Source organism: Catharus ustulatus, chromosome 6, assembly GCF_009819885.2.
Source record: "Catharus ustulatus isolate bCatUst1 chromosome 6, bCatUst1.pri.v2, whole genome shotgun sequence".
Lineage (NCBI taxonomy): Eukaryota > Metazoa > Chordata > Aves > Passeriformes > Turdidae > Catharus > Catharus ustulatus.
The window spans coordinates 17,396,421-17,409,195 of NC_046226.1; the positions used below are offsets into that span (position 1 = coordinate 17,396,421).

Sequence of the window (12,775 nt, forward strand, 5' to 3'; positions counted from 1 at the left end):
GTTGTAAGGTTGTCCATAACACCTTATGTGTTACAGTGATGTGTTAGGAGTGACCTAAGAGGACTCTTCTGATGTTGATTAAATGGAAAATACCTTACTTTTGCACGTTTTAGATAAAAAACTAACAATTAACAATCCACAAAAAAAAAAAAAGGAAGAAAATGTGATAGGCTTATATGGAATTTAATTATAAAACTTAGGTGATGCTTCAGTTATATTAATCTATATTAATCTATTAATCTATGTACTGATCTGCTACCAGATCAGTACTAGCAAAAGCTGATTTGTTGAGATACATTGATGTTATTCTTAGCTCTTTAATAATTTCCCCCCAAAATACTGCTGTTTGGGCTTCTCTCTTTTGTTGTCAGAAGCTTTTTTCTGTAGTTTTCAGTATGTTCAACTTCTTCCAATTTTGTGCAGGGTAAGTCAGTATATAGGGAAGTGTTTTATTTTTCTGAAAGTGCTAGGAGCCCTTTCTTAGCCAATGGTTAGGCTCTGGCTCTTCTGACCTGTGCCTGATGGTGCACAGATGGGAGGGTGTGGGCCCTCCCTTCACACTGAAAATAGCTGTCCCTTACAGAAGGATCTGCTGGCAGCTGTCCTGGCAGACTGGCAGGTTAACAGCTACCTACAGCTTCTGCCTTGCCTTTCAGAGTGCAGGGAGAGGGGGGGTGCATTCCCTCTCCTGCCGGGAGGATTTGCACACTGCCATGGGGATGGCCCGTCCAGAGCAGCGTGCTGAGCCCCAGCAGCAGATGGCAGTTCACATCTGCTTTGCGGGGGAGGAAGTGGTCTGTTTCCTGGGGATGCTATAAAAATATATATTCATTAAAGCTGTATTAAAAATAACCTCTAAGAAAAAGAGGTTACTGCAGTGCCAGTGTAGTAAGTGCTCCTGTGGTGTCATAACACTTTTGAAACAGTGACATTAGTCATAATGTATATATGTACATATTTTTATATGCAAAAGTCTCTTTGGCTAAGGGCGAAAGGAATAAAAAAGTGAATAATGGGCTTTAATCTCTTTAAAAGTTTAAGAGTTTCTGTTTTATTTTAGTAATGAAAAGATTGGTCATCTTTTATCTAATACTACAGTTCTGACTTTGAATATTTAATACAGCATTTTTCAGAATATTTGAGAGAAATGCACATGCATAAATGCAAAAAGGTACTTCAGAAAAATATCATTCACTTCTGATTCCTTTTCCATGGTCTCAAAAGTTCAGACTTCAGAAAAGTAAGCGCTAGTTTCTGTAGTACTGTAGTACTGAGTGTGTGCAAGCATGGACTGCAATTGCTGGCTTTCAATACAGTGGCAATTTAGCTAAAGATCTTCAAAGCTCAATTTGAAATCTGACAGTTCTATTAGTTATGAATTTTATTCACAGAACCTAGTACTGTATCTGCAACTCTGGTTTTCCTTTGATACAGAAGCTATTCCGCTGACTTCAGATTGATTTCTTCATTAAAACATTTGATCAATTTTTCTAATTACTATTTCCAGAAGCCCCATACAACTAGTATGTTCAATGTGGTTGTATAGAAGAACTGTCATTAATGAAAAACAGCTTCTTTAAAAGTCACTGCTTGGTATTTCTGATTATTCTTTAATTCTATCTGTAATTGACTGATGGACAGAAAAACATTAATTTCTTGACATTTTAATAGTTTTGCATGGAGCACAAGCTTTCAATACCAGGAACCTTCAGGTGTTCTAGACTGAAACATAGTTTTAGGCAGTGGAGTAAGGACCCTGAATCCTGGTATCCTCAGTTATTGTGAAAAGTACAGCCTTTGCTCAAATAATTGAATATTGACTCAGTGGGCTGACTTTGAGGCTCCTCAGTTCAAAAAACTTGGTCTGAGGTTTTCTGTTTATCCTTGTATCATTTTTGGAAGATCTGAGGTTTTTTCCCCCTTTTGGATATTGAAACTTGTATGTTACTCCTAGGTTTTGATTAACAGAAATACAGTTTGCTATGCTTCTGACCCTTTGACTCAATACTGGAAAATAATGGCATCAATAACAAACAGTGCTTTGGAGTATCTCTATGGAGTACAGTGATCCAGTGGTAAACTTGGCCTTGCTTTGAACCCAGGCAGTGTTGAAATGCAGCTACAGATTAGACTGATAAAGTGGCAGGATTTCTGTAGGGAAGGCACTGTGATGTGTTTATATCTATCAACTGTCTACATAGGGGAAGGGGTGAGGGTACAAATTACAAAAGACAAGAACATACCAAACTACAGAAATTGCTATGGTCCCATTTCATAAACAGCACTGTGAGAAGCTGTGATCTCCTGCAGCCCTTTTCATCACACGTGTATTTATTTTATACATCTGGGAAATCCTCGTTTCTGGCTTGTGGGAAAGGTGAGAAGACGATGATGTAGCTTCAGTGCTGGGAGGGAGGAAAGGGAAGATGCAGTGATCCCAAGCCTCCAGATGGAGGGAGGTGATCCAGAGCCCTACATACACTTCAGCATCACCTCATGGTGTCACACCTGGGACAAAATGTAAAACATTTGCACTAGATGACAAGTTTAGGACTGGCCATAATCTGAGGACTAAGGCTATACTTAATTGTTCCCTGATGCCAGTGGTAATGCTAGAGGTGTAACCTTCTGACTTCTGAAGGAGAACCATTGTGGGGTTACTGTGTTGGTAACCACATGTAATTTTCAGATATAGATAAAAAGTTAAATAAGCTCTGGAGTCACTAGCTACTTCACTTTATCATAAGTTGTTTTATTGTTTTCAGCCTGCTTGCTGTAGTCAAATTAATTCTTGCAATGTAGCCTGGTACGTTTTTTAAATTTTTTAAAGATTTTTTTTAAAACTTGTAGGATGTTCACATAAGGTGTAAATCAAAATTACTGCAGATTATTGCAAGAATATATTGTCTTAACAGGAAAAGAGGTCCCCCAAGGGCTTCCATCTCAGTGGAAGGCTACAGTCAGCAGTTTTTTAAAACTGCCTTCAAATTTTGAACCTTTCTGTTTCTGGGCTGTGAGCAGTAATGAACTAAAAGGCAAGCACATCCTTGTGGGAAGGGGTCAATCATTTCCAAGGGAGTTATGAGTACACAGATGTGCTCCCAGCCACATGGGTTCGTTATTTCATGCTGATGATGTGAAGTTCAGTGCATAACAAAGCCAAAGTAGTTGTTTTAAAAATCTGTTGCCAAGCATTAGGTTTTCTCCTAGCAACAAGTGTTCTGCAGCAGGGGAAGCAATTGGATACCTTAGGGGGTATGTTGGTACTGGGGGAAGGGCAGAGGAATAACAAACTGGGGCTCCAGTGGGGCCACAGAGCACAGGGAGGGTGGGCTGGGCATGGAGGAAGGCGAGGGAGGGGCGAGGCGGACAGGGACATGGCACAGGCGATGATCTGGGATAGGCTCTGAACAGAAGTGTGGGCTCAAGGCACAGGTTCGTATTTGTTCATCAGCTGCTTTGTTTTGTTTAGGGAGTGACCAAATGTAGTATTATTAGCTGGTTGTTCTCATTTAAAAAAGAAAATCCATACTGAGCTGCTAGGAAGTTTTATTTAGCCCATACTGAAAGAAATACGCTTTTTATTTTTCAAAAAAATTGCCTTTTTAGAGAAAATAAGGTAAGTGGCTTTTATTCTGCCACTTATTTTATTTGTTTTGGAAAACAAATTACGTATGTGTAGCAGTTAATTTTCCAATTTAAAAAATGTATTTATTATCACCTTTGCTTGTAAAGTAAGTGTAGTGTGTGGTCAATCCAGTTGGTTTTAAACCTTATAATGTGGCCATCCTTCAAAATCCCTGCATTGAAATGCAACCTGTGTCTGCAGATACAGAACTATGTTTATTCATCATTTTCCTGGTGAAATGGCTTATTTCTAGTTGATGTGCTATGTCACAATCTTTTCGTACTTGCAGAAATAGTTATGCACAATGACTCAACATGCATGTGCCTTTGAAAGTAGTTTATAAATGATTTCTTATGCAAAGTCATACTTTGACTAGATGGACATGTTTCAGCACAAAGTCATCAGCTAAAATAGGAGAGCACAGTGTATAAATAATGTTCTCTTTCACTCTATGTAAGTGTAAAATATTGATTATACACTGCATTTAAAATGTGTATTTTTATCACGGAGGTTGGAAAGTATCAGCTGTAGAATTTTTCTTATTTTTCCATGTATCATGGCAAATTCTCATTTTGCCTCACTAACACTTCTGTTTCATTATTATAGCATAGCACTGTCAAGTCTCTGGTAAACCTTCAAGTTTGATAGATCTGTTTAAAAATAGCAGCCACCTTAACACTTGCAAAATAAGCTGAAAAAGCAGCATGTAACAAGGGGCAGTTTTGTGATGCTAAAATTACACTGCATATGGATTTGCAATGCATACATTGCACTCTGAATTTTGTAACTATTTATGGTCATAATCCCTGATTTTTAAGTTTTTAGATAGGATGGGGATGTTTCTAGCATGTCCTTCTGATACCACAGCTTAAAGTTGATAATCTCTTAGGATGGGGATGTTTCTAGCATGTCCTTCTGATATCACAGCTTAAAGTTGATTATCTCTTAGGCTGGGACCCACTTACAAACAGTAAGATAGTGAACTGGGAAAATTATTGTGAAGTTGGATGTAGTGAGTTCTTTAAATCTTTTGTAGCTTGTAAAAATTATTGTTTTCCACATCTGAATAGCTCTGATTATACATTATCAGCTGATAGCTTATTGGGCTTCATCAGGTCATCAGCAAAACAGACCACTGTTTTTCTGTCTCCCTGCTCTTATCATTAAAAGCAAAATCAAGTCTATTTTTAATTTTCACATGCTTATAATATTTTCTTATAGCTGTTGTTTTTGCAAGGCAAACTTTTAGCTCTGAGGGCTATTTTTTAGCTACATAAGATCTTTATCATACAAATACAGAAACTGTTTAGCAAATAAGTCATGTAACAGACTGGCCAGGAATAAATTACAGTAAATTCACGAATACAAGCCGCACTGATTATAAGCCGCATCTCTGGGTCTTGGCAAATATTTCGGTTTTTGTCCATAGATAAGCCGCACACGAATATAAGCCGCTTTGTCGTTCGCAGCGAGGACCCGCGTGCAATTAGTAACAGAACCGCGGGAGGGCGGGGTTTACTGGCTGAGCTAAGGCTGTGCAGGCTCGGCCCGCTAGGGGCCGCTGACGGGGCCAGGTGGGCCAGCACGGTGCTGCAGCTCGGGGCCGGCCGCCGCTGCCCCTGGGCTCGGTCACCCCGGGTCGGCGCTGCCCTGCGGTGGCAGGCAGGGACGGAGCTTCCCCCGCTCCTACGGCAGCGGCGGCGGGCGGGGACGGAGCTTTCCCGCGCCTGTGGCGCCGGCGGCGGGCAGGGACGGAGTTTCCCCGCTCCTGCCGCGGCGGCGGCGGGCGGGGACAAAGCACCCCGTCGGCTCCCCGAACCACGGCAATGGCTGCGCGGGGCTCCCGTCGGCTCCCCGGGCCACAGCAATGGCTTGCGCGGGGCTCCTGTCGGCTCCCCGGGCCGCAGCAATGGCTGCGCGCGCTTCCCCCCCCTCCCCGGGCCCCGGCAATGGCGGCGCGCGCTTCCCCCCCCTCCCTGAGACGCGGCAATGGCGGCGCGGGCTTCCCCCCCCCTCCTTGGGCCGCAGCAATGGCAGTGCGGGGCTCCCGTCGGCTCCCCGGGCCACAGCAATGGCGGCGCGGGCTTCCCCCCCCCTCCCCGGGCCGCAGCAATGGCGGTGCCCCCCCCCCACCCCGTCTCTCCCCTGGGCTGTGGCAGAGGAGGAAAGAGAGCTCTCCCGCCTCTCTCCCCGCCCCCCGTGCTGCCTGCAGGGAGCCAGGCTCCACCCGCAGTGCAACAGAGTAGCGATTTGTAACAATCGCAAAATGCCGACTTTGCAGCTGCTCGGCTCAGCACTCTGGCAGGCACTTCTGAGGTTGTATTAGCTGCTCCTGATTATTAGCCGCATTTCCGGTTTAGGAGCAAAATCTTAGTCAAATTGGTGCGGCTTGTATTCGTGAAATTACTGTAATATGAATATCATATCTGGGTACTACTCAAATCTCCATAGTTGAGACTTCTGCTGGTCAACAGACTGCGTTTTTTCAACATGGTGAGAATCTCTGGCACTTTTTTTCTGGGTTTTTGTTCCTGTTCTGTCCATTTCTCCCATTTCCCAGGTTCCTTCTCTGAAGAGAGAGTTCAGCACCCTCCCTGAAAAAGGCAAGAGTGCAAATGGACTCATGGTCACAGTTCCCCTTTTTTTACACATTTAAATAGATTTAATTGTTTTTGAGAACATCTCTCACTTCTAGTCTGCATTTTTCTCAGAGAAAATGAAAATATTCCTCTTGATATCAAGTGAATAAAGATAAAAATCTCAAGTGGTGCTTCTGTTGAGACTGAGAACTTTATTTTCAGGCATGGTGGAGTAGTAGTCAGACAGTTAAACCTTAGGAAACCTCCAGCTCTCTTGAGATAAAATTTTTAGTTACACTGAAGAAATCACAGTGATCTTTGTAATGTTACCTTTCTACTCTTTTTTTTCCCAGTTAATCCAAATATAGTTTAGCACTTTATGGTAAAGCTCTGGTTTGATGACACATATGATGAGCAATAATAATGACTGTAATTTTTTCAAAGGTAATTCCATGGAAAAAAAATTAATGTTAGCTTCTCATTTGCCTAGGAGCAAATAAGAAAGTAACCTTACTAGACTGCTCTAAATGTCTGCTATTAATATTTTTTTAAATAGCTGTTTTTCAAAATAAAAAATTAGATATTTACAGAATCTTAGTCCTGTGTTTATTTGTCTAGATATGTGTTTTGCATTGACTGTTTGGTTAATCATTATGACAGGTTAATTTGCAAAGAGAGAAAGCCTGTCTGCAGAAAAAAATATATCTTTGCAGTGAAGTTTACACTACATGCTTATTTAAGCAATTATGGCTTTACACAATTGCTTATTGCATGAAGTTGTTCAAGTTTTGAGTCATGATATTTTATTAATAAATGATAGTGCATTTTCTAACTAGAAATTTTATTTGAAGACTGTAATGCTCTATTTGAAATTCCAAATTCACTTGAATGTTTTCCTTTTAAAAGATGCTTACATTTTTCTAATGAACAAATGGACTCTGTTTGACTGAGCATTGTAAAAACAGTCCTTGTAGAGATGTTTGGGTGAATTAAGCAAAGAATAGCAGTTTTGTATGTGGGGCAATGTAAAATGAAGTGTAAAGGGAATGACTGAGGAAGGAAACACATGTAAAATCATTGCCCAACAAGAGGGAGACTTTGTGACTCCAGGTTGACTGAGGAAAGAATTGGCAAGATCTTGAAAATAACCGGTGGCAAAAGTTGGAAGCACTTTCCTCACCATTTTGATTAATTCCTAGACTGTTAGGACGTGAAGTTTGTGTAGAACCTGTCGGTAGTGACAACAGTACCTTCCTGTTGGAGGCAGCACACAGTGTTACACAGTATCACAAGCGTTGCTCTTTTAGAAAGCCCCTTTGGAGAGCCCCTGGAGGCTCTGGGAATTGCAAAATCCCTTTTACTCCCAGGTCTGGCTGGGCACTGTAAAGGGCTGTTGACCTTTCCTTGAGCAGAGAGCATCTGAATTCCACAGATCTTTGAGTACTGTTGATTATTCAAAGTGACTGGTATAAATATCAGCGAGCTGGGGACATGAAGCACTGGTTTCATTGGTTGTGATGATGCACAAAAAAAGTCTCTCTGTTTCTTCAGAGATTCTCTTCACTTTCTGCCTGTGCCATTTCTCATTAGAGTTCTCTCTTGGAGTGTTTTGAGTTACAAAATCAACTCCTAAAATGTAGGACTGGCTAAAAGAAAAGTAAGGTTTGCCTGGAGAGTTTACAACATACAGACATCCTAACCAGAGAGAAAGTGAAAGCCTTAACACACTTAGAGGAGATCAGTGATTTGACAGGAAAAAAAAATCAACCTCAAAGGAACCCCAAAATTCTCAGCAAACCAAACATGGAGTAAAGTAATAAGCAACATTTGTACCAAACTGCAAAATGCACAAATCTCCACACATTATAGGCTTTTACAACTGTATTAGGAATAAATGTCATACATTTATTGTTCTTTCATGCGAAAGAGATGCAATAGCAGGAAAGATCCTGCTTTCTCCTGCAGATGCCAACACTTGTCTTAAACACACCTCTGTCAAGTACTGCGGCATTCTAAAAGGTACTAAGAACAAATAGGTTGCCTTAGATTTCTGTAATTACTTTGAAACTTACTGGTTTTATTGTATTTTGTTGAATGGACATTCTCCTACTGATACTTCTTGTTATTTACACAAATTATTATATAGCACTTTTTCTAATTGATTCAGGTTCCAAAACCCCTCTCATATTTTATCTTTTTAAAAATTTATAGAGAGGATATACAGAAAAGGTATTCTGCTTAGGTTTTATGGTAACACGGCAAGTCTTAAGGTGTGAACCATATCTCACTTAGGTACCCCTCTGTGTTTCTGCAGAGCTGATGTGTTGGTCAGGCCCATCTCCAGCCATAAAGAAAGAGACTTAACATTGTTCTGCAGATAAATGTTGTCTGTACATCTGCTGCTAAATAGGTGAAAGCCAGAACTGGTAGCTTCAAGATTTTGTTTCCAGTTAGAATATGCAGTGAAGGACTAGGATAATTTGTACTGATTTCTGGGAAGTCTGAGAGGAGTTTTGGTTTGGGAAGGGGGTTAGTTGGGTGGGTTTTGTTGTTGTTGTTGGTTTTAGTGGTTTAGTGGTTTAGGTTTTTTTCCTGAAGAATTAATACAGAAAGCAAGCATATGCTGACAGTTGGTAAACTGAAGTTGGTAGTTTTCTTGGATGGGTGTTGGTGTGAGGTCACCAAAGGATATTGCTGCGTGATAGACATGCCTGCTCCTTCTGCCTGTGGTGTGTAGTGCCCAATAGAGCAAAGTCAGACAAGGGCTGCAAACAATTTGAAATGTTCTGTGCCACAATTGTAATGAAGTCGTCCGAGAAGACGATTCACAAACTGGACACTTAGAATACATGACATCTGACCATCATTCTGAGAGATTTAACGAATCAGAGAGTATTTCGCGTTCTTTCTCTAGATCACTTGAGTTCAGCCCACAGCTACAGTGATCAAATGTCACTATCCTTTTAATGCTCTACATGAAACAAGTTTAATTTTCTAGTGGTTCTTTGGAAGCAAACTTGTTGTCCCAGAGCTACGACCTACTCCTGAGGCAGGAGCCTTCTTATCATCCCAGGCTAAGACACCAGTGAAAGACTGACTTTCAGGAGGTACTCCCTTGAGAAAGCTGTGTCCCCAAACCATGAGGGGACAGGATGTAACACAAGAGTGGTTCCTTCACTATTGCTAAATGCTAATTTCAACACTAATGCTTGTATTCTTAGGAAAGTATAACAGCAGGCAAAATTCCAGTATTTGCTCTTGTTCTATCACCTGGAAAATCTCAGCTATCCCTTTTGCCATACAGAATAGGGCAGATGTGATGTAATGTGTGTGTCTCTTCCTATGAACAGGCTTATTTCTGCAAAATTTGGTTTTTCTTTGGTGCTGAAAAGAACAGCTTGTATCCTTAGGAGCAGGGAAAATGGTCTGGCATATTTAAGGAAAAAAGTATTAGCAATATTCAAATAATTCACGTTTAATTAGTATAAAATATACATATCTGCACCCCCAAAAAAGCAAGATGTATGAAAATGGAGACTCTTATCTTGAAAAATAAGAGCACTTAAATTTTATTAAGGTTAGGTGCACTGCAGTGACACCAGCTTTGTGTATTCTATCTCCTTGCTTCATTTTTTTTATAGTTTCACATCTGATACCTGCCAGTCACTGACAATCACTTCACTGCAGAGAAAAAAAGCACTGACCCTGAGAGTTATCAAGTTTCTGTATGGGAAGTACTGTTTCACTTGCTCTGAAAATGCTGACTCAATTGACAGCTCAAAAAAGGTCCAAACCCAGAAAAGCCCTCTAGCACCTTTGTGTGAGAACATCTGCCAGGCTGATAGAAATTAGCCTGCATTGCATTTATTTATTCACTTGCCAGTACTGTACAGCATTCTTTATATTGTTCTACAGAGCAAGGTGTGCTCAGTTGTTCTATAGGATGGAGTTGACAGCCTTCCCAAGCTGAAAGTCAGCCAGGTGGGCACAATTCCAGAAATGTATGGTGGGTAATTCAGGGGCTGCATAGAATGTCAGTACTTTCTAATCATCGGTGCTTAGGTTAATGAGGATTTGAGGGACAGATGTACAGAGAGATAAAAGAAATTGTGGTTCAAGGGATGGGGGCTGGGAGGCCAGAAGTCACAAGACCTCTGTAAGCATGTAATTGGGACACGTCTCTGCAAAACAAAGATTTATGGTCCATATGTGTTTTGCAATACAGAATCACAATGTAAAAAATGCATAATATTGTAAGGATTATTATAATCCTAAAGTAAAGCTCTCTTACTGGGTCATTCCATGACTTTTCTGGCACAGTAATGTAGCTGAATGAGATGGATGGAGATTTCCATGGCATCATTCAGCCCATGTCCTAGTAGGTTTGGACGTGCTCTGGATTGTATAGTGTTGAGTTGGATCCCATCTCAGAGAGGAAGATAGAGGATCTGTAACAAGGATGCTCATGAAGAAGTTCTGTGCCTGCTGGTCATTTGTGCATTACTGGGGCAATATCAGTCCCTGTTCCTGTTCCACAGATTAAATCAAGCACTGTGGTTGTTGCCCATTGAGCTGAACTCAGTCTTGTTAGAGCAATCCCCAAGTGCTGCTTGTGTTGTGTATAGGTCATGAGATGGGTGCTGAGATGCACAGGGAGGATGTGAAAATTTAGGGATATACACCTTAGGATTTCAGATAACAGGAGCTTATGCAAGATACTTCCTTCTTCTTGGCAAATAGGTGGAGTTTTTGTTATTTAGTCTTTATTTCCTGTCCAAAGCCACTTGACTTTGTTGGTGTGGAGTAGCTTGCTCCAGTCTTTCATCAGATAATTTCTTAAATTAAAAATAAAAAATAAAAATTACATAGTGTAACACTTTGATTGCAAGAGCTGCCTACACTTATTTCACTGCAGTGACCTTGTTTGAGCTTCAGGAAAGCCCTACTGGCCAATCTCAGCCATTTTCCCTTTGTTTTCTTGCAGGCTCTGATACTTCATCAACTTGGGCGCTATAGCTTGGCAGAGAAGATTCTCAGAGATGCTGTCCAGGTGAACTCCACAGCTCACGAGGTCTGGAACAGCCTGGGAGAGGTGCTGCAGGCTCAAGGCAATGATGATGCTGCGACCGAATGCTTCCTGACAGCACTGGAGCTGGAAGCCAGCAGTCCCGTGGTCCCTTTTACCATCATTCCCAGAGTCCTGTGAGAGGGCATCTCTGTCAACAGATTTTTGGTCTTGACTTCTGGGTGAGCAAACCCAGTGTGTGAGACTGCCTGGTAACTGATTAGTTTGAGAAACTTGAGAGCTACAGGTAACAAACTCCACCCTTTTGTGGGAAAGTGGCCAAAGCAGGGAGGTGCCACCATATGTTAATGTCAGACTGAGAGGACAGAGTGGTGAGCCAGAGCCAAATCACTCATATCGCCTGCAGTTTTGCCCTGGTAGTTTTAAAACATCATTATATTCATGGATGATGTGCCATATTTTGTTAGTGAAACTTGAGTGTTACATAAAATTGTAATGGAATCAACTACCAATTGTAGAATAAGTGGCAGAGCAGACTATTTTTAACAAGGCTGTTAATAAAACTGTTCTCTTCCTGCCTCTCAACCTCTTTTGGCCCAAAGTCAAAATGTGAATTTTCTGTTTCCATCTCTATTTTAGTCCAGGCCAGAAAATCAGTTGAGTTCTTGTTTTTAGTTGTTAATAACTGTGATGTGTGGCTAACTGTTATCTAGAGCAAAGGCTGAGTACAAGAATATTTATATTTTACCAATGTATGCCTGTTACAAAAAATATATTAGTTATTTAAGTTTAACTTTTTTATGTGAATTCAGAGTTTATTTATCAATGGAAATATGTAAAAAGAAGCCTCAAATGGAATATTTACCGACATTCCTTATACATGAACCCACACTTGGCTAAATGGGAAGATTATGTTAATAATAAAATGATTTTTAAATGGAACCTTTCCTGTGTCCTAATTAAGAATCTGGGGGAAATAGATGGCTTGTGAGCACATTTTTATGAGGTGGCTGGGTGACCTAGAAGATGAACAACACCAAAATTAAATCTTTTGAGGCCAGTCTAGAAAACAGAAGCTGCTATACTCTTTGCCAATGGTACTGTTGTCTTAGATTTCAGGTTTTCTTAAATCTTCACAACTCCTTTTTTATTCCTTCCACTCCAGCTCTTGATGAAGCCAGATTACACTGCTTCTACATAATGTATGGACATTTACATACACCTTGACAGTGCTTGGGAAAAGCATGTTAAAAATTTATACAATATTCTTTGAGGTTTTTTACTGTCTTCATAGTTCTTTCTCAACATCTCCTACCCTTTGTGTCCTCCGAAAGACTGGTTTAGTAGACAGATACTTGCCAGAGGGTCTCTGGGATGTGTGGAGAAGAATCATTGTTGCAGTGATGGCTCAGGGTGCGTGAGCTGGGGTAGTAGTGTCTACTCATTTACAGCACTGGGCACATTTGGAGCCTGGGAAGAGTTCCAGGTTCCCCATAAGACTGGGTGCTCCTTGATACTTGGCCGATTTGCCACAAGAAGTGA

At 41.0% G+C, this 12,775-nt stretch overlaps 1 protein-coding gene across 2 annotated transcripts in view; it reads left to right on the top strand.

Annotated features, from left to right (window-relative positions):
• Positions 1-12,175, top strand: part of TTC7B (tetratricopeptide repeat domain 7B) — a 126,812-nt gene extending 114,637 nt beyond the window's left edge. For both annotated transcript variants that reach the window (XM_033062715.1, XM_033062714.2), the window contains one exon: positions 11,192-12,175. In XM_033062715.1, the coding sequence (XP_032918606.1) occupies positions 11,192-11,413 (222 nt within the window). In that variant the 3' untranslated portion in view covers positions 11,414-12,175. The remainder of the gene's footprint in view (positions 1-11,191) is intronic.
• Positions 12,176-12,775: the final 600 nt, after the last annotated feature.